The 22,710-nt window shown below is 38.7% G+C and overlaps 1 protein-coding gene across 1 annotated transcript in view; it reads right to left on the reverse strand.

The window, feature by feature from the left end:
* Positions 1-19,334, reverse strand: part of tgfb5 (transforming growth factor, beta 5) — a 66,450-nt gene extending 47,116 nt beyond the window's left edge. The window contains exons 1-2 of the mRNA XM_039769361.1: positions 18,959-19,334; positions 18,149-18,616 (exon numbers count right to left, since the gene is read on the reverse strand). Coding sequence (XP_039625295.1) covers positions 18,149-18,473 — 325 coding nt within the window. The 5' untranslated portion in view covers positions 18,474-18,616; positions 18,959-19,334. The remainder of the gene's footprint in view (positions 1-18,148; positions 18,617-18,958) is intronic.
* Between the last annotated feature and the right edge of the window lie 3,376 nt (positions 19,335-22,710).

Raw genomic sequence — 22,710 nt, forward strand, 5'->3', positions numbered from 1 at the left:
CAGCAAAACAGTGAATGCCAAACCGCTGCTTCATTGTAAAGGTCTCAACATGTTTCCTCAGCTGGAGGATCTCCTCTCTGTGAGACATGTTTTCATCAACTCTACGTCGACAAGTGCTGCATCCGGAGCCAAAGTGTAAATGTGGTTCTCAAGGATTTTATCATCCTCCTGCTCACCTGGTGTGTATTCCTCCGTCGGTTACTTTCTCCTCTCCCAAACACCCAGTCTTGAAAATGGAACAGAGAAAGTTTTTCCGTTCAAACAACTGAGGAACCACTCCCTTCTTTAACAGTCGCCTCTGTGTCTCAGACCCTGGCTCGCAAGAATCCTCTGTTTTAAAATGCTGGCTATAAACTTAGGTATGGGGACGAACCGTACAGCTCTCTCTCCGGATGGAGATGATCCATTTAGATTGAGTTTCCACGTCGGAGGGAAAGGTATAGAAAATAAGTACCTTGTCGTACCTACTGGAAGCTCAACATAAAACTACAGAACAATGTTCAGCTGTGGATCTATCAATACTCTGAAACTTTAAACTTCTCAGACATTCTCGCCACTAAACAAAAATCTCAACTGCAGTATGGACAATGGAAGTGACTGAGCTGGCTGAGATTCCATCGAAGTACATCAGCACTATCCATCCATCCATCCATTTTCCAACCTGCTGAATCTGAACACAGGGTCACGGGGGTCTGCTGGAGCCAATCCCAGCCAACACAGGGCACAAGGCAGGAAACAATCACGGGCAGGGTGCCAACCCACTGCAGACATCAGCACTACCATGTACATATTGCATATTCCTGTTTTGTGTAGCACACACTCAGCTACAATCAAACATTTTTGCTGCTTCCTCCTAAAATTTCAGTTTATACACATATATAAACTCTCTTATATAAACCCAGACTGTCTGCTTCTTAGGTAAGTAAAGGATAGCTCCTTTTCTTTATTTATAATTTCTAATTATACTTTGTAAAAAATGTAGTTAAAAGAAACTGTAAATTTCAACGTATAATCTCATTTTTTACATAATGCTATAATTTTACCTAGCCTTGAATTTCTAAAAACTTTTCTGGCCAATGAAACATTTTCAGCCAATTTTAATTTTGTAATAAATCTCCAAATGAAAAATTATTTAATAAGACATTACCACTCCCCACACCTATTGTGTAATGATGGAGTCTAGACTTTTTAGTTGAAAAAAATACTACCAGGAGGTGAATAACAAACATAGAGATACTAAGGACATTCTCATAGGACAGGCAGGGGTACAACATGTGGAAAAGCCACCAAAGAACTGTTTGATAAAACTCAATATGCAAAAGAACAAAGCAGAAAACAAAATGATAGCTGAGGATTTTAAAACCTATCAAAAATAAAATATTTGATTTGGAAAAAGGTCTCTTTGGAATTTTTTGTTCAAAACTGGGACTCAAATTTCTGCATGTTTCCATGAGGAACTGACTGATGAGTGTCTAACACTGAGAAGTTGGACCTACTTTCTTTAGAGTATTGTAAGGTCATATACAATATAACGAAGAGAAAATTTTCAAGATGAACTCTCAGGCAGATATCTCAAGTAGCAAGCCACACATTTTGCCCAACTTTAAAACTGAGAGCACTTTTCTTTTTTGGTTAGCCAAAAACTTTAGCAAAGCTTTCTTTCTACAACAAGTTTTCTTGGTGAATCTGCCAGCTATTGCCTAAATTAATGAATTAGTGATGGTACTGATGTATTAATAGATGTAAAAGAGAAAAGATTAGACCTAAAGGTATTCAAGCAGTGACACCCAAGCTGAAGTCACTATTAATGCATTCCTGGAAAATTCTAACAAGGGTATTAGTTTATGCCAATTTGACTGTGCATCATTACACCTTAAATGTCTTTTGTGGTGCTGATTCACTCTTTCTGTTAAACCAATTACTAAGGTTGAGCTGGATACCTAATTTTAAGCAAAAGCATTTCCATTATGAATTTAGGAAATCCATGTAACCTATAAAATTCCTTTATGAAAATATGTGCTCCCTAATAGGCTGTGGACAGTATTATTGGTAGTATAAAATTAGCTGCTAAAAAAAAAAACTAATATGATAAAGTCCATCAAGAGTCCTTCCCATGGTCTTGGGGAGGAGGTATAGGGTGAAGCAGATCAAGAAGACAACCAGGCAAAGTTTTTACTCTGTACATACGTCACACACACACTGTTAGGCCTGTGCCAAAAGACAGTTAAGTGCCTCACAATAGTGACACATCCCTTATTTGTGTAAATCTGTCTCATATGCTTTGTGTCTTTTAAATAGCAAAATCTGAACAATGAATAATAGCTCTCTGCATTGGTAAAATGTAAGCAAGATGCAATAATTAAAATATTAATTTAAAAAATGAGCAGGTAAGAGATGCATTGTGACAAACACTACATCCATAATAGGGCATTCATAGGTTGACAGTAAACCAGCTACACCAAGGAGCTTTTAGTTACAGGGCCCCTAAACTGTGGAATTGTATTCCTGCTTCTATAAGAGATGCCCCTTCAGTCTCAGCCTTTCAATCCCAGCTGAAGACTCACTACTTCAGTTTAGCATATCCTGACTAGAGCTGCTGATTAACTGTACAGACTGCATCTCTGTTGTTAGTTATTAGCACTAAAGCATAAGTAACATGATAGTTAGAATCGAATACTAACCCTCACCTATTCTGTTCTCGGTACCCAAATGTTCCAATTGGTGCCACGGCCCACCTGCCAAGTTGTTTGCCTGCCTATGGTAAAGTCATTCCTGATGGAGGATCACAGGAATCATGGGAAAGAGGGGTCCTTTCATCGGAGCAACGTTTCAGCCGTGGAATGGCCAAATGGGGAGGCAGCTTGATGGATGAGGTCTCCAGAACTCTAAAAATATCCAAATCTTATTATGTGATATCATCTACTGTTAAATTCTGCTCCGTACTTCTAAAATTTTTATTATTATGCTGTATTAAGGATTTGTTCTGTTCTGTCTATTGTATTGACCCCCTTCTTTTGACACCCACTGCACGCCCAACCTACCTGTAAAGGGGTCTCTCTTTGAACTGCCTTTCCCATGGTTTCTTTCATTTTCCCTGCAAGGTTTTTTGGGAGTTTTTCCTTGTCTTCTCAGAGAGTCAAGGCTGGGGGGCTGTCAAGAGGCAGGGCCTGTTAAAGCCCATTGCGGCACTTCCTGTGTAATTTTGGGCTATACAAAAATAAACTGTACTGTATTGTATTGTGTAAAGCAGAATTGATACAAATACAGTAGCAAGCTACAGAAAGCATTTAACAATGCAGTATGTGTAAGTGTAGACACTGCTGTGGTGAATCTGGAGCAAATGTTCACTAATAGATTGTAACAACTTTGCTAAGTTTTGGCAAGGTATTACATACTAGTCCTCAACAATAAATATGTCAGTTATTCTACAAATAAAAACTGCTTGCCTAATTTAGCAGGTTCAGCAACAATACATTGCCATGCTTTATTCCATTTGTCAGGTTTCTAATAGCAAAGGGTGTGTTTGTTTTAAAACAACTATTTCAGCTACATCATTCAAAAATAAATACTGTATATAAAAGTTGGAAACATCCAGCTGATCCCTCCATTGCAGAATGATGGAAAAAGTTTAACTTTTGACAGAAGATTCCGTAGGTGGATGCAATGTGCAGTATTCACCACTGACTGAGGGAGAACTTTCTGTGGCCGGCTCAGTAAAAAAGCATTGAGTTACCAGTTGGCCTCCAAATCATGAGAGTACCGCATAAACAACCCATGGGCATCATTAATGCTACATGAATAGACCAATCAGGACCAAAAGGTTCTGCCTAAGCCTCTGGAAGATTTCTAGCGCTTCGAAAACTGACTTCATTCAATAACATTATTCTGATAAATGACTGGACAGTTTCTGGCCTCACTTACAGTTACAGTATTTTTTTGCACAAAAAAAGACACTTCTTTGTTAGTAACCTTAGCTAAGAATAATGAGTATTATGTCAAACTAAACAAAAATAATGAAGTTTCCCACTGTACTTTGGAAATGAAGAATATCCTAAACTTCAACTGCACTGAGCATAGAACATTGAATTTGTAAAATAATTCTAGCAAGAGACTGGATACAACAGAGAACCTCCTTCTTTGGTAGAAAGGAAACAAAAAATAGATTTTTCAAAAAATTCAAAATAATATAAAAAGTTAGAAAATGAATGCATGGCATAAGAGTTAGATGTGTTCAGAGACTTAGTTAATTATTTGAAAGTTGGAGCATATTACATATTTTAGTTAATTCACCAAAGAGTCAGTTTTCATCCATTTCCATCAATCCATCCATACATCCATTTTCTTTAACCATATTTCCAGAGCAAGCACACAAGGAAGACGCAGGCTATCCCAGCAAGCAACAGAAGCATGGCAGAAGCAGTGGACAGGACATCAGCCCATCACAGGGGATCGATTTAGTATCCCCAATCCACCAAACCTCTTAAGTCTGAAAACTGAAGTAGGAAACTGGAGCACCAGGAGAAAACCCATGTGCACACAGGAAGAACATGCAAACTTCACACATGGAGCACCTAGATGTTGGATTTTGAGGATCTCTGACTAATTGTAGCTCAAATCAATTAAACCTAACATTTCTGAAAGATTTACTCGAAAAGTTAAATCTCTTAAGTCTAAAGGTTGGCTGCATGTTACTGGAGACTCTAAATCAATAGGATATGACTGGTCATTTGTGACTACATAATTGTGTCTTATCATGGACTGCCTCCTGTTCAGGTCTGGCATCTGCCTTACATCCAGTGCTCCAGGCTCCCATCCATGGAAACTAGATTCGGCAGTTTTGATTAATATTAGCACATTTACCTTCAACATTCATTACAAAATCTGCAGTTTTTCTCTATTATCTATTATAAATATTTTTCACATAACACTTTTAACTAGAAGGATAATTAATTATATTTTGGCATCCTGTGATGCCGGAAATTTTACAGCTACAGTATCTTCTAACTCTAAGCAATACATTTAATTCAATCAAATCACCTATAGAGCAATTACTGCAATTAATCCCCATTGAAAATGTGTGTATTTTCACTAGGATCTGAGTAGATTAAAGGTGATTTTAGGTCAAGGTATTGATTGAGATATGTAAAGGATTTAGAATATGCTCCACAATGGCAATGCATCAGAGATTGAGGTGTTCCAACCAGAACTGCTGAAAAAAAGGATGTTATTTATTTTGCCTCACACACGGCATCAGTGTTGCATGAAAAGCTGGGATGGTGGCTTATGACTGGCGGACTAGACTTGTGGTCCCCATTAAAAAAAAAAATGATATGGAATGATTTAAACAATACTTGCAGGAAATCATTCAACAGAAGATTTTACAATGTAATGACAGATTATAATGTACAATAATATTCAGCAAACTACATTAACTTATTATTTATTACTAGCTGTTCCTCGTGGCTTTGCCCACGTATAAGTGAAACAGGACAGCAAGGAGAGCCCTGCCTAGCTCCCTACTCTTGACGTCACGCTTCCCTCTCCCCTTGGCCCACAGCCTCTGACTCAGATTAGCATGAATATATCGCTCATGCAAGCAAACTATGATTCTTAGAGTGATGAGAGAAGTAAAAAAATCAAATGGAATGTTCAAGCAAATTCTAGAAAAAAACCCAATCTAAATCCATTAAGTAGTTCTCTCGTTCGCTAGCTAAGCGGATGTAAGATACGCCCCGAGTGCCCCACCCACCTAGCAAGTGAGTGAGGAGGGCCCCACCCACCTCCCCTCAGTCCGCTGCGTCTCTCTTGGATTGGCACAAATAAATCACTACTGCAAGCAAACTATGATACTTAGCATGATGGGAGAGGTCGCAAAATCAACCAGAACAGAAAAAAACCTGATCTAAATCCGTTAAGTAGTTCTCTTGTGAATGCGGACAGACGTTGGATTTTATACATAGAGAGATGTACGCAAATAAATATAGAGAAATAAACAAGAAATTTAATCAAATTAACAATTTCAATAATATTTTATTTAAAACTAAATATACTGGGCCAAATGAAATAAACAAGCATCACAGATAGACAGATTGGTACAGGGGTGGCTTAATGCCTCTCTATTTGTTGACCTTTACAGATGCATGTATGTGTTTCTGTGTGTTCATGTCTTTAACTTCATCATCTAGCATGTACTCTGATAGGGAAAACAAGCTGTTAGTTATCTTCACATACACATTTCTTTGAGTGTGTGAGTTTGCACACTTACATGTGGCTCTGTGTGTGCGTAAAAGTATAGTTAAATAAATTACATATCTCAAAAACTACTTGTAAAAAACATTTGCAAATCAATTGACCTGATCTTATGATTAAATTGAGCAGACAGTAAAAATCTCAGTTAAATTAAACAATTTATATGGCAAATATAGTTGGACATTGGTCAATCCATTTTTGAAGGATATGGAGAAAAGTACTGGATTAAACTGAACCAAAAACAAGAGGCCAAAATCTTGTAGCAAGATAAACACTGTGCAACTTGCTTAAAAAATAGATGCATTTTTTGGAAGTTATTGTTTTACATACAGTAGATTTCCAGTGACACATACACATACATACACCATGGTAAAATTAACTTTTCAAGACAATTTGAAATTCATAGAATCAAAATCCGAATTTAACTCAATAAGTGAATTTTTAACCTCATTACCAGACTCCCGTTTACATGGAATTCACTTCACTTTCCTTCCCTTTCACTCTGCTTATTATGGAGAGGGTACATGCTGAGCTGGAAAGATCATCACAATAAGCAGAGTGAAAGGGAAGTGAAATCCATTAGATTAGGAAGGTAAAGTTTACTTGGAGGATTTCTGTGAATGTATGCTTTTCAATGCTGCACTGCTTTATCTTATGAATCATGCTTCCTTAATTTTATTCTATATCCAAATGTTTCTAAGAATATTTTTTAAGAAATTATTGCATGTCTGTATTTTAAGTAATCACACAAAGTCTAAGTGATCAGTTTTTCATAAAAGTTTTCACAGCTTGTACAAAGGATATTAAAACAACATTTATTTATATAGCACATTTTCAGACAACAATGTAGCACAGGACATAATGCAATACACAAGGTTTTAGTCTAAAATCTTTCAGTTGTTTCATTTAACATCACAAAAACTCCGCTGTTATGTTTTTTTACATTGCTTTGTTGGAGGATGGCCAACCATGAGATCCTAGCCAGACAAAAATATCTCAAGGAACAGAAAGCTTGCCTATTAGATGAAACTTATTTGGTACCTGGATTTGAATCTTCTACTTCAACTCAACACAATGCTGTTTGCACCTTGGGACAAGTGAGGTTTACCCCTGCACCTGCTCAAGATGATAACGACAACAGAATCTTTGTATTTTGGCAACTCAAGCAGAAACCCAAGCCCAGATCACCTCTGCTTTCTCAAGCAGTCACAACTTATAACCGTTTCAACCCTTTCCACTTCCCCAACATGCCTGTAAATAGTGGTGATACAGTTGTTATTGGAGGCTCAAATACAGTAGAATAGGTTCACCTGAACTTCTTAGAATATTTACTAAACTAAAACCCTCCACTTGTGCCCTTGACCCAGTCCTTCTAAGCTTTGTTTCTGATGTGCTAAATGATAGTGTAATTGACATAGTAAACTATTTATTAGATACTGTGGTCCCAGATTCACAGATTTTCTAAATACTACTGAATAAACCCATGCACAAGAAAAATAATCTTGACTTTTCTGTTTTTCTCAACTTTACCCCCATTTTTAACCACATTTCTAACTACAATTCTAGAAAAAACATACAGGACAGTGACAGCAGTCTGTCGCTGAAGCTGCTCCTCTGTCTGGAGATGATACTGTTCAGTGGATGCAGTGGATTCTCCATGATTGACAGGAGCCTGCTCAGCGCCGGTCACTCTGCCACAGATGTCAAACTGTCCAGCTCTTTGCCTATAATAGAGCCTGCCTTCCTCACCAGTTTGTCCTGGTGTGAGGTGCCCTTCTTCTTTATGCTGCCTCCCCAGCACACTACAGCATAGAAGAGGGAACTCGCCACAACCATCAAATAGAACATCTGCAGCATCTTATTGCAGATGTTGAAGGTCGCCAGCCTTCTAAGGAAGTATAGTCAGCTTTGTCCTTTCTTACACAGAGCATCAGTATTGGCAGTCCAGTCCAATTTATCATCCAGCTGCACCCCCAGGTATTTATAGGTCTGTACTCTCTGCACACAGTCACCTCTGATGATCACGGGGTCCAGGAGAGGCCTGGGCCTCCTAAAATCCACCATCAGCTCCTTGATTTTGCTGGTGTTCAGTTGTAGGTGGTTTGTGTCGCACCATTTAACAAAGTCCTTGATTAGTTTCCTATACTCCTCTTCATGCCCACTCCTGATGTAGCCTACGATAGCAGTGTCATCAGCGAACTTCTGCACGTGGCAGGACTACGATTTATATTGGAAGTCTGATATATACATATATATATAGGCTGAACAGGACCGGAAAAAGTACAGTCCCCTGCTGCGCTCCTGTGTTGCTGACTACAATGTCAGACCTGCAGTTCCTGAGACGCACATTCTGAGGTCTGTCTGTAAGACAATGCTCTATATGATATGCATAGACATATAATATTTTTAATTACTTTCCAATCATTATTAATTTCTGCTTTCTCTTCTGGTTTTCAGTGCTGTGCAACTGACTATGATGCTCAAACGAAAGCGGATAGCCCAACTATCGACGAGATTCACCACATCACATCTTCAAGGATGAAGCATAAAAGCCAATAAGAAACTACTTAAGAACATTTATGTTAGATATAATGCCCAGTGAGGACTAGGTATTCTATCAAACAGAAGCCCTGCAGATTGCCTCCCCAGTCATTTCACCATAATATCAGACTCATCATTAGAAACTTGAAAACAAATCCTTAAATAAGGACTCAGCTTTATCTCTGACTTGTATATTTGTGTAATGTGCATATTGATTTGTTTTTATTTACTAATGTTGGTATTTCATTTATTCATTATATCTCTTATTTATTTTAATTTGTTTTTCTTATGTTTAAACATTTTTCTTTGACATTTTGTAAAGCACTCTGAGCTGCATTCTTTGTATGAAAATGTGCTGTAGAAATAAATGCTGCTGCTGTTATTGTTGTTATTAAGGACAGTTTAAAACAAAATGAGTTAAAAAAAAACAGGATAATCCTTTATTGCTCAATAAAACAAACACCACAGTGTCATGTACTTCAGAATTTATTCTAAATGCAAAGCCTAATTATCTCATCCACAGGTATGAACCAGTATCTTTTTGACTTCATGAAATTATACAGCTGTAACCATTACAAAAAAATGCAATGCAAGAATTAAGCCACTTGTAATAATTGCTTAAATAATTATTTGGTCTGATTTTTTTACTTCTGCGGTGGGTTGGCACCCTGCCCAGGATTGGTTCCTGCCTTGTGCCCTGTGTTGGCTGGGTTTGGCTCCAGCAGACCCCCGTGACCCTGTATTCAGATTCAGCGGGTTAGAGAATGGATGGATGGATTTTTTTACTTTCTTTTTAACAAAGATTACAAAAATGAGCAAATATAGATATTTTCATGAAAATGTGGCTCCAACTTTACAGAGTTCTCCAGGGCCAGACTGGGGTTCCCAAACTTTCTGGTCCAGTCTCCCAAACTATAATTCACAAGAGGGTTACAAACAAAATAGGAGAAGACTATTATAATCATTTTATATATTTCTAGTGCTCAATATACCACTCTAAAGATCATGTCAGACTATAATATTATTATAGTTTTATTAGACTCTGAAGGAATACATTTACAAATACTTTATCAGTAATAAAACTGATCAGTACAATAAACATTGTCCTGTGCCATATCTCTCTACTATAAAAAAAAAATCTTGGGACAAATACTTTTTTTCCTACAACGAGACAAGATCTTTTGCAGAGAGACAGAAACACTTTCAAGTCCCGCGAGACGGTCAAGTCATGTCATACTTACAACCTTTGGAAGCAAGTCCCGTGAGACGGTGACTTTTGCAAGTCATGCCCTACTTACAACAATTTTCAAACAAGACCACAGTCATCTAATGTCTCAGTTACTGAAATGCTTTTGGCAGACACACTTCCTTGTGCTTTCAGCTCTTAAAAATTTTATACGATCTAGATGATGAGTCAAAAGGAGAACCAGAAGTGTTGGAGAGAAAAGAATACAAAAAAGAAAGCAAAAAAGAACAAAAATAATCTATGTACAAATTCTTAAAATAAGGAAAGTAATAATCAGCCTGTCCTGCAAGACTAGACTTTGTTCCAAGAAATTTAACCACGCCCAGGACTAGAAAAAGACAAAGTAGAACAATGTAAAGAATTCAAAAATGTTGGAGCGATACACATACAGAGCAAATTAGAGATAATGGAGGTAGGAAAATTCGAAAGTCTCTAAAAAATGATAGTAAAGATTGCATCAGCACAAACAGATGGAAAATATTACTCTGTGAAATAACAGAACTGCGAAAAGAGATCAAATAGTGTTTGTGGATGTCTGGGGGAGAAGAAAGAAAAGGACAGCTGCTGTACAGGCTTTTAAACGTTCGAAGCACCACACGAAATGCAGATCACACGGCACAGCAGCAGCAGCCAGCAGCTAATCGAGCAAAGAGGAGGTAAAAAAAAACTGTATTTGTTTCCCATTGGATGAGGGGTTTCAGAGGAGCAACTGCATCTCCTTGGGGTGCGTTCAGCCCCTCTTTTCACAACGGCGCATAGCGCTGGCAGGGAAGGGGTTGGTGAATGAAGTGAGCAGGGGGCAAAGCCCCCTAGTCTTTAATACAGCAAGGTATGATATTTAAATAAAGGCAAAATTGTTTGAACATATTAGTTTTATCAGTGAATAATTACACAGCAGCCCCTAAAAGACATTCTTTAACAACTTCAGGCATGGGCAAATTGTTGGTTATGTTGTAGGTATCTCTCATAGCACTTTCCTGTGTACAGTTTCACATACTGTAAGTAGTAGCCCTTCAAAACCACACTTCTTGATAATGTGAGAAGTAATTTCAGAGGTATAGAAGAAAGCATGTGTTCAAAGAATAAAATGTGGGACAAAAATAATCTGACCGTCTAAAAACTGTACTATTTTTTCAGTCTACTAAGTAAAGCTGAATCATTGTTTTTAAGTGGTGTATCACAACACAAAATGTGAAGTGGATGCAGTCAGCGGCACAGGCTCCTCTTACATCAGAAACTATGCTTATATTTGCATAAAACTGTGTGAGACAGTAAAAAAGAGTGTTGGCAATGTTGAAAACACTCATGGGCGGCACAGTGGCGCAGTGGTAGCGCTGCTGCCTCGCAGTTAGGGGACCCGGGTTCGCTTCCCGGGTCCTCCCTGTGTGGAGTTTGCATGTTCTCCCGTGTCTGCGTGGGTTTCCTCCGGGTGCTCCGGTTTCCTCCCACAATCCAAGGACATGCAGGTTAGGTGGATTGGCGATTCTAAATTGGCCCTAGTGTGTGCTTGGTGTGTGGGTGTGTTTGTGTGTGTCCTGCGGTGGGTTGGCACCCTGCCCAGGATTGGTTCCTGCCTTGTGCCCTGTTTTGGCTGGGATTGGCTCCAGCAGACCCCCGTGACCCTGTATTCAGATTCAGCGGGTTAGAAGATGGATGGATGGATGGAAAACACTCATACTATAGATGATTTTAAATTAATTAAAATCATAAAAAGGAAAACCAGACCTATTATACAGTAATCCCTCGCTATATCGCGCTTCGACTTCACTCCATTGCGGATTTTAAATGTAAGCATATCTAAATATATATCACGGATTTTTCACTGGTTCGCGGATTTCTGCGGACAATGGGTCTTTTAATTTAAAGTACATGCTTCCTCAGTTTGTTTGTCCAGTTGATTTCATACAAGGGACGCTATTGGCGAATGGCTTAGAAGCTACCCAATCAGAGCATGTATTACATATTAACTAAAACTCCTCAATGATATACGATGTGCTTCCCCGAGCGGATTGTTTGCTTTTCTCGGTCTTTCTCTGACATTCTCTGTGCCTGACGGAGGGGGTGTGAGCAGAGGGGCTGTTTGCCTACAAGATATGGACGCTACTCTAAGAAATATCGTGGTGGCCCAAAAGCATGTATTGATTTTATGATTGTTTGCTTTAATCTCGCTCTCTCTCTCTGACGTTCTCTGCTCCTGACGGAGGGGGTGTGAGCAGAGGGGCTGTTTGCACACAGGCTGTTTGTTTAGAAGATACGGAGGCTACTCTAAAAAATGCTGAAAGATTACCTTCACATTGCTCCCTTCTTTGCGGCTGCTTTATCGCGGTGCTCATACCTAAAAGCCCAACAGCACGTATTGATTTTTTGATTGTTTGTTTTTCTGTCACGCTCTCTCTATCTCTCGGACATTCTCTGCTCCTGACGGTGCTCGTTTGAAGAGAAGATATGTTTGCATTCTTTTAATTGTGAGAAAGAACTGTCATCTCTGTCTTGTCATGGAGCACAGTTTAAACGTTTGGCTAAAGGGTGTTATTTCATGTCTAGAGGGCTCTAATAATGTTAACAGGGTGGGAGAGTTTATAAGGGCTTAAAATATGTAAAAATAACCATACAAACATATGATTTCTACTTCGCGGATTTTCACCTATCGCGGGGATTACTGTATTGTAGTTACTTCCCTATAGTCATTAATAAAAAAGAAAATCACTTGCAGTTAGCTTGCCAAGACATAAATTTAAAAGTCTTAGAAAACAACAGAAATAAGACAGGCAGACTATGCTATAAGAATTAAGGCCTAAGGCTTCATTGATATTGCATTGAAATGGACAAAGTAAAATAAAATTACAACAAAATGAAGGTGGCAAATTAACTAAAATTTGAACAACCAAACAGGTGTGAATTTTATTCATTAAAATTTCTGGTAAATGTTTCATTGAATTTACATAGCACTTTACTTAGTTGATAAATAGAAGCCTGTAATACAACTGACATCATGTAAGACTTGTGAAATATAAGTTAACTAGCCAACCCGCGGCGTACCATACACCGCATTATCAGGCCGTTTTTTTAATAATTTTTAAGCACAGGGAGAAAATTTAACATTTGCAAAATCGGTAATGTAATAAATCAGCAAGAAAAGCAACATTGTAACAATGCACGGAACGAACCAACACACAATCGTCCGTGCAGCGTAGCGAGGTGGGAGGGGGGTGTATACAAAGTGCAGGAGCATCTAAGAAGATGCATGTTTGTCGCGGATGCGAATTGCTGTATGTAGCGTGTACAACACTTTGCTATGCTGCGCGTGGTCATGCGTCGTAACCGAAAACTCGTTTTTTAAAGACTGCTCACTTCATTGTGTTTTAACCTCAGTTGTAAAGGAATGTTTTAATGATCCCATGGGATACCCCTCGCAAACGGTTTTACACGCTGCATATGGCGATTCACCTCCGCGAGAAACATGCCTCTATTAACAGTCAGCGTGTGGGAGGGGGGTGTGTACAAAGGGTAGGGACGAAAACAGTGGGAGCGTATGATTTTCAGCCCGAATGGGGTTCAACGGCTTACCCACGCCTAGACACACGCTCAATCTCATGCATAATTATTTATTGAATGGTAAACACTTCTGGAAAGACACGGTTGTCTAAAACGGGTTGGTGTGAGAATACAACAGTAAGTGAATGAAAAGATGGAACTCTGGAGAGAGCAAAATACAACACAATAGTGAACCCGCGGCATAACAAACGTCGCATAATTATTTATTGATGGTTGAACACTTCTGGAAAGACACAGGGACACCCCTCGCAAACTGTTCTACACGCCGCATACAGCAAATCACATCCGCGACATGATTTTTCCTAGATGGTCCTGTCGCGTCCACCCTCGCACTCGAAGCATACACACTGCCTGCTCATGTGCCCGGTCGCAAGCCGCGTCCAGCCTCGTTCTTGAAGCATACACACCGCCTGGTCATGTGTCCGCTCACAAGAGAAACTCACGGAGAGCCGCCCACCAGCTGCCTGTGTGTGTGCCTCTGTCTGTCTCTGGCGCGGCTTTCTCTTGCGCTGCCTCTGTGTGAACCGGTGAGGCACAGAGAAGGTCAGCTGCTGACAGAGCGTCTCGACTGTTGCAGGGCCTGCAATGGTGAAGCAGGTGAGATGGTAATGAAACAGAGGCACAGGGCTTATTGGTTTTTAAAGACTGATTCCTTCATTGTGCTTTAAGCTCAGTTTTAAAGGATTGTTTTAAGGATCCCATGGGATACCCCTCGCAAACCACTTCACACGCTGCATATGGCGATTCACCTCCACGAGAAACATGCCTCTATAAACAGTCAACGTAGCTCGGAGGTACATGACATTAACCTGACCTGCACTGCATGTGGCCTCTACGACAGACGGACATAAATGACGCCATTTTTTCTGTGTCGTCGCGTCCGAGTTGGTGGGCATGGCCCTGCGAGTTGTCGTCGTATCCAATGGTCTTGGAGTTGGTGGGCGTGGCTCCTTCCTGTGTGCGCCATAGGTGTCTCACTTGTCAGCGGCTTAGTGAATCCACGCCCCTTCCGGCGTGCTTTTCATGGTTGTCTTGCCTTAGTGAATTATATATATAGATACTTTGCCAAGGGGGACATAATTTTTATGGTAAGGGACAGGACTGAAACTGGTTCTGTGTGGAAACACAGGATGAAACCTTTAGAAAGCAGGAGGGAATGGAATGGAAAGTAAAGAATAAAAAAAGTATTGGGCAGCCCTCTACTTTTTTTGGTTCCATAGCTTAGCTTTTAAATAATATACTGAGCTTCTCACAGGCCTATGGAACAGGACATCTGGTTACTGTACTTTTAGTTCCTTAGCTTTACTCCATTGCTACTCACCTGACGGCTCTAACACACATTATATCACTTACTGCTACCCTCTTTGACGGACATCATTCCTTCTTTCTTAAATAATATGCTGCCTCTGAAAAAAGGTAAATTTACTGTGTCAATTTCCCTTAAACTAGTAGTTTCAGTTTTACATTAGCTCCATCTAATACGCTCAATTTTCTGAATTTAAGACATTTGTCAGCCTGATCACATAAATAATTTGCATAGAACCAGGCCACGAATATTGACCCCCCAGTGAACTTTTCCATTTTGAGAAGGAAAAGGCATTTGGTCATACCAAGAAAAAAAATGGCATAGTGATGCAGTTGTTAGTGCTTTTCTGCCTCACAGATTTAGCCTTCTCACTTCCAGTCTTATATCCTAGTTGTTGTCTCTGAGTGGTTGGTGTAGTACTCTTGTGTCTTTGTATTGTAGGTTTTCCTCCACAGACTCCAGTTTTTCTCGCATATCACTAAAAATACAGAGGTAACTGGCAACTAAAAATTGACCCCAGAGTGAGTGTGGCTGTGAGTATGTCCTGCAATGAAATTGATTAGACAAGTTTTAGCATGTACTGTATGTATGCCACTAATTATTGTTGTTTTATTTCTGTTTTTATTTTGTTTTGTCTTTGTTAATTTATTTTTATGTAGCACTTTGAGATTTACTACAAATGTAAAGTGCCTTATAAATAAAATGAATTATTATTATTATTATTATTATTATTATGCATGTATGTATATGTAAATGACAAAAATTACGACATGCATTATTTTTAAAAGATGCTTTGGATACCAAAAAAAATCCCAATGGGTCATCTTTAGCTTGCAGGCCAAAGTTTGTCCAGCACTGTAAACTACAATTTATTTACTTCTGCTTAAAACAGGCTTATGACAACAACACCAGTACAATTTACAAAGGGACACAGTCTTTGCCCCTGCCTAGAAAACTAGTAGCCTTACTACTGCTAATTTAATTATACCCACCTTTATTGGTGAAACACTTTAAGGGGAAAAAAACAAAAAAAAAAAAAGAATCAGTGCTTCATTTAGGCAAATTTAAATGAGCCACCATTCAAAATATGCATTTAAATTGTTAATTTATGGAGAATATTTTTGTATTTAATATGAATCATGGCAAACTAGACTTACCAGATAAGAGAGTACTATGAAACAGTTAAAGAATAAAACTGTTGCATTAAGGAGTTACACAGCACTGATGTACAAGCTCCACTTCCCTATAGCAGGGGTTCTTTTCAAAATTGTTTTCACATTAGTAAATAATTTTAGTGTTGTAGTTCAGGTGAAATGGATCTGTCAAAAGTCATACACATGGTTTGCTAAATGATTATAAGGAAAAAAATATATATGAGGTTCATTGTAGAATAGCAGTGTTAGACGTGAATGATACTTCATATGCACAACAGTTGGAATCTGAAAAACTACCATATGATTAAAGTATATTGCAAAGAACAAAAATGAAGATGTCATTTGATCTGCTTGGCATTGCTCTTATAAACTCAAGAATGTTGTATTGACAGCATGTACAGTACTGTATGTTGTAACAGATCCATCTTCAGAATTCAAGCCTACAGTCTTACAATGGGAGTGGAAAAATTACGTGGTTGCTGTCAAAGTCCAACCTGCCTCCCTATCTGAACAGATATTTTATGAGAAAAACTAATTATGTTTGTACATGTTATTCCCTCCAGAGGACCACAAGGTATCAGCTAGAATTTCTACATGTCTCACCATTACTGCAACCTGAAGGAACACCATCTACAGCTAAAACAGGCAAAGAAGAGCATACTTGTTATTCCAGCTCATCTGTCTATTCAGCACCCCATCTCTGTTAATCTTGGCTCATTATTGCTAACACCCACCAAGTATGTATACAACTTGGGGGGTGTTAATCAATGAGTGGCTGTCTTTCAGGGGCCATATCTGATAGAGTAGCACAACTCCTGGTCCTGGCTATAATCTTGTCACATATGTACTACTGCTGTTTTCTGCTGAGAGGAGTACCGGCACATATTACCAAGCTGCTACAGATGATTCTAAATGCAGTGGCACTTCTGGTGTTCAAGCAGATGAGGTTTCCTGTAGCAGCATGTATTAAGTACACATTCTTGATGCTTGCCTACAGAACAGTCAATGGGTCAGCACCTTACTTAGGTTTATTACAAAGAGAATTCCCAAAAAGTTATTTTTGTTGCTGATAAATGGCAGCACCTGCCCTGCATTCCAAAATGGCGGGGAGATGGTTATCTGCCGAACAGCGTGTGCAATGTGTTTGCCTTTTCATAATTGCATAATTATATCTGGACCACCCTGTACATCTATCTATCTCTATATACACATAAGAAGATTCCTGTGAGGTCCTGGGCTCCTTCTACACCCCCTCAGGTCTGCTGATGAATGGTGTTGGTGATGCCACCTCCATCAAATCTCACTCCAATTGGTTTTCATGTGTAGCTCCTAGCTGCTGGAATGAGCTACCCACCTCCATTCCAATTTCTATGTCCTTCAGTGTGTTTAACAAGCATTTGAAGACCCTTTTGTTTTAACTGATATTTGATGCTAGGTTACAAAACCTATTCATTGTATCTAGCTCCTACTTCATTACTGATGATCAATCTTATCAAATCAGATCAAAATCTTTATTTTTCATTATAGCAATGCCACATTGTACAACGACCCTTGTCCTGTAACACTTGTTCCCAAACAGTCCCCCACACTGATGTTTACTCGTTTATGTTGAACTATTTTATAGGTCGCTTTGGATAAAAGCATCTGATAAGCAAATAAATGTAAAATGCAAATGCATTTTTCTAGTTATAGCTTGTGGATACATTGGTACCAAAGTATCAGTTATTTAACTCATCCCTGTTATAAATCCATTATAGTACGTAGGAAAAAAGTTGTCAGGTGTGAGTATGTATGCCAAACTTAAAATTGTTTTGTGTTGTATAATCCGATGCACTTCATATTGTATCAGCGGTAATCATCTGAGAACATCATGAGGTTTCTTTTAACTTACTGAATCCAAAGAAACATTTACTAATTAAAAATGATCACAATAAGTTAATTAAAAGCCGTTCAAATATTTCCAGACTTCATGTATGACCTGCTGCTGCTCTAAAAAAAAAGTTTAAATAATATACGCGCTTCAAAACCTCTGTCGTTGTCTACGTACGCTTAACTCGGCAAACACTTAGTGCATAATATTGGTCTGGGAATACTCACTGTCGAACCTGGGAGTCATGTCAATTTTCTGGACCTCCTTGGCGTAGTAATCCTCCTCGCTGCTTTCGCGGTCGCACTCCGAGTCCTCCTTGAGCATCTCTCGCGTGCTGTTATAGAGCAGCATAACCTCCCGGGGCACTTCCTCGTCAATGTCAACCGAGGATTCAGGCGGTTCGGCAATCTTTAGCTTGCTTAAAATTTGTCCCCGCACTGCCTCTATCCTCTTCATCTTAAAGTCCTCCAAGTCGAAGAATTGGCAAGTGGAAATGGCCATGGCCGTGCTGGCCACACTCAGGACTAGAAGTAACTGGACTGATGCCGCCATGGAAGACTGATGCGCGTGCCGGGGCGTGGCCTGGAGCAGGTGAGAGCGCGCCGCCGTCCGGGATGGGCAGGTGAGACAGCGAAGCTCAAGCGTGTCACCGCAAGTTCCGATCAGCGCCACTCCAAACAATGAGTGATGATGGGCTGCGAAGAAAATAAGGGAACATTGCGCTGTCAATTAAAAAAAATACTATGATTCCATTCTATTGAATACAGTATATCGTGGCATGCAGCCTTTTGCTCATATTTCGATTTTAACTGTCATTCTTTTAACTTTTAACTGAAACTCACATATTTCGAAAGTGATGTGGATTTAAAACTCTAACACGCTTTAGTATTTAATTTAACAAGTTACGTATGTAAGTTGCTCCTTCACAAAATAAACGGTGTTTAATAGCCATATTGCTTGAGGGTAGCAGCAGAAATAATCCAATCTATGAAAGTCGCCAATGGTAATCAGGCATAAAAATAATAAAGAAAACTTACAAGGAGGCTGTTGATCAGTTTGTCCCCAGTTTTCACTCTATTTTCAGACCCGCTTGCTCCGGCAGCGCCCTCCACGTGAATGCGTCTCTTTGATGTGACATCAGTTTTGGCTGAGTCGCTGCAGCTGCGATCCGTTTTCTTTTAGCTGAATCGGTCCCTTCTGCGCATTTTCGCTTGGAGGCTTTACTTGCACTGGCCGGTTCATTCATCCAACTGTTTTCCAGCGCTGGATTCCGCTGACGAGTTTGTGGGGCGTGATCGAAGCGAGGCTTTGGTACAGGAGGAGGTGTTGGAAAGGGGTAAACCCTACGCGTGTATTTTTGCAAAAAGTCCAAGTTACAACAAGTCACTTGCATCTGATGTTTACAGCCTTTCTTCTGCCAGCTCAGCCAGCTCCCTTTCCACGTTCCTCTGACACGTTTTTCGCCAGCTCTCTGCTTATTTAATGGCAACTCTTCAGTGATCTGCACTTTTGTCAGTAGTAAATTGGAAGAGGGCAAGTTCTTCAATGATTTTTAAGGCATATACACAACAAACAAGTATTAAAAATTGAGATCCAAAACCTTTGTCAATGCCCCAACAACAAAGAAGATAGATAGATAGATAGATAGATAGATAGATAGATAGATAGATAGATAGATAGATACTAGTTAGGAATGGATCCTGTTTTGGCTTTGAAACTCCTGGGACTGGCCGCAGATGCCAATATATTTAGTTTAGTAAATAGATATTGAATGCACCCCAATATTAACGTAATTCAATATATCAGCGACGTAGCCGAGAGGTTCAACTGCTAGCGGTCCAAAAATAAAACATAAGTGCATAGTTTTCGTTAAAAAATGCAAAATACACAAATTAAAATCGCGACGCATACATGCCGAGAATATGAGTAGCCGGAGTGCTAATTTACCCATGATGGTTCCTTTGGAGCAACCGGTCGTTTTTTTTTTCAAAATGGGGCAAAAAAGCGAGGAAAAAAGAAACGTTTGTCTCCGAAGAGATCAGCTATTGGAAAATCAAGAACACATGTTCGGGATTTCAACTGAACTTTTCGTGTGCAATACATTATTACTATAGTTAGAATGTTATCTCATTGGGCAGCTCTGTTGGGTAGCTAGGAATCGAAGAAAGCATTCTCAAACCCATGTTAGTCCACTCCTGATGTGACTTTGTCAATTGATAAAATTTGATTGCGAGTCCCTCGCGATTCAGAAATAACACTGAGATTCCAGAGTCAGATGTATTAAATGAGATTGCCAGGGACTTATGGAACGCAATTTGTGACAAAAAGGTAATTATGAAATAAATAATCGCATAAAAAATGAACAGTGATATACAGTATAGACAGTAAATGAGTCATTCCGCTTTGAAAAACTGCAACGATTTATATAAAAGATTCACTGACTGATTGCTAGGCGACAAAACCATCTTAAAAGAGACCGATTCAACTAAATAATAAGCTATTTTAAAAATGAAAATAATAAAAAAGGTAACTTTAAAATGAAAAAATAAATTATTGAAACTGAATAAAACATGATTATTAGTATTATCAATTTTTACAGTATCAAATATTGTGTTCTGCTTTACAATTATTTTGCAAGATGTGTTAATTTATAAAGCTCATTTAGAAAAAACAACTGGCTACATTTTGCTTTGAAGTTAACTATAATTTGAGGCAGTTTTAAGTATTAGAATGAACGACAAAGCTATTCTCTGAATAATAAATGTCATTGTTTCAATTAGTCTATTGTGTATCTGTTTATTTGAACCTTTCACAAGAAACTCATAGACCGAGGAAATATATGACATATACTGAAAGTGAACAAAATGATACGCTATTTAAAAAAAAATAAGCTGTCTTTGCCCACGTAAAAATTACATGGAGGAACAAAAGTTAGTGCTGCTGCCACACAGCCCTGTTAGATTGAGCTCAAATTCATGCCAGGTCACTGTCGGTGTGGATTTTGCACATTCTATGTACACTTGTAGGTTTTTGTCCAGTTTCCTCCCATGTACCAAAAGCATGAAAGTCAGGCTAACTTGTTACTCTAAATTGACCATCAATGTGTGTGTGTGGTGTGTTCCCTGTGATGATTAGATACCAAATCCGGGGTTGGTTCCTGTCTTGCAACCAAAGTTTTCTTCTTGTGGCAGAGAAATGGATAAGACAGTTCAGGAATATTAGAGTTATGAACCTACAACTGATACCACACAGGAAAACTGCCAGTGTCAAATTAACAATTAAAGTTACTGCATTTATTCCCTATAAGTGTTATTTTAGCAATATATGTGTGAATTTAATGCTGGTGAGTTTTTTCTGTGCATGTAGCACAGTGGTGAACACTGTTGCCCCACAGTTTTTAGAGACATAAACTTGAGTCCCAGGTCCAGTTGCTGCCTTTCTGTATTCTGAAGGTCCTTTCCATGTGTATGTGTGGTATTCCTTTTTTACTCCTTTATTTCGACTCTAAATTGGTCAGTGTGAGTAACTGTGGGAGTGTGTGTGTGAGTTTGCCCTGTCCAGAATGGGATCCCTCCTATACTAGTGCTTCCAGAATTAGTATCAGCTTTTTGATATTAAACATAATTAGCAGGATAAAATAGAAATTAGTGGATAGATAAATATGTTTGATTAAATATATAGAAATTCTTGTGTATTATGAACAGTCTTGGGGCTAACATATTAAAAATAATGTTCATAACATAGTCATATTGCATTTTAAAGTAATCTAACACAATACTTATTTTATCAAAGTAAGAATACCTGAGCTACTTAAAAAAAAAAAAAACAGATATTCATTTTTATTCTTTATTTTGGAAGCTTATTCCTGTCACTCCAAAAAATACTGCAGAGTTATTTTGCAAAAATAATGCCTTTCTTCACAAAGACATTGCCTGCTTTTGTGGATAACATCATGCAAGTGTGCACTCCAGCCCTTTGGTGACAGCAGTGGAAGAAGTTAGGCATGTGTGTAGCTTACAATCACATGAAAAGTACTGAACAAAACCTACAGGTATACATTTAATCCAGTATTCACTGAGGGGTAAATTTAATAGGCCCAGTCTAGGCTTTAATCTAGGGAACCAATGATTACTGCAGCAAGAGGCAAGTGTGGTGGGCAGTACACTGGTAATTTGCAGTGTTTGGTCACACAGTTATTCAAAAAACCCTAATAGCAGAAACCTGTTAATAAAGTGTCAGTTTCATTTTTTTTCAGATATTTGCTATAGATATGTTGAAACAGCGCCAAACAGCGATCTGGTGGGGCTGCAGCTCAGTGTTTATATATTCAAATTTTCTGGGGCTTACGCTGGGGATGGAAAAAGGGACTGGGTGTTATTAACTTCACAGCACATGAAGGACTAAATGCAGTTATAAAATGAGAAAATTATCAAATTGGTCTATGTTTGTGGTCATTCTCTTGAAGATTCATATAAGGGCTAAGGATATAATAGGAAATGTTGGCCAGTGAAATGTTCAGTTTTTCATATAAAAGAAGAAAAAGCAATGCACTGTTTGAAATTCAATACATTTTATAATAAATAACTATATAACATATTTAATTACTTTTGTAAGTAATGTAAATAAGTTAATTTTAAAAGTAACATTCCCCAGCGCTGATTGTAAAGCATATATTCACCATTAAAGACTATATCCAAATAAGCACTTGGGACATCTAGATCCATCCTCCATTGGTTATACTGTACACGATTCTACTAGCACTACCAAAAATGTATACTGAAATTATAAG

The sequence above is a fragment of the Polypterus senegalus genome, chromosome 11, assembly GCF_016835505.1.
Source record: "Polypterus senegalus isolate Bchr_013 chromosome 11, ASM1683550v1, whole genome shotgun sequence".
Taxonomy (NCBI): Eukaryota; Metazoa; Chordata; class Cladistia; order Polypteriformes; family Polypteridae; genus Polypterus; species Polypterus senegalus.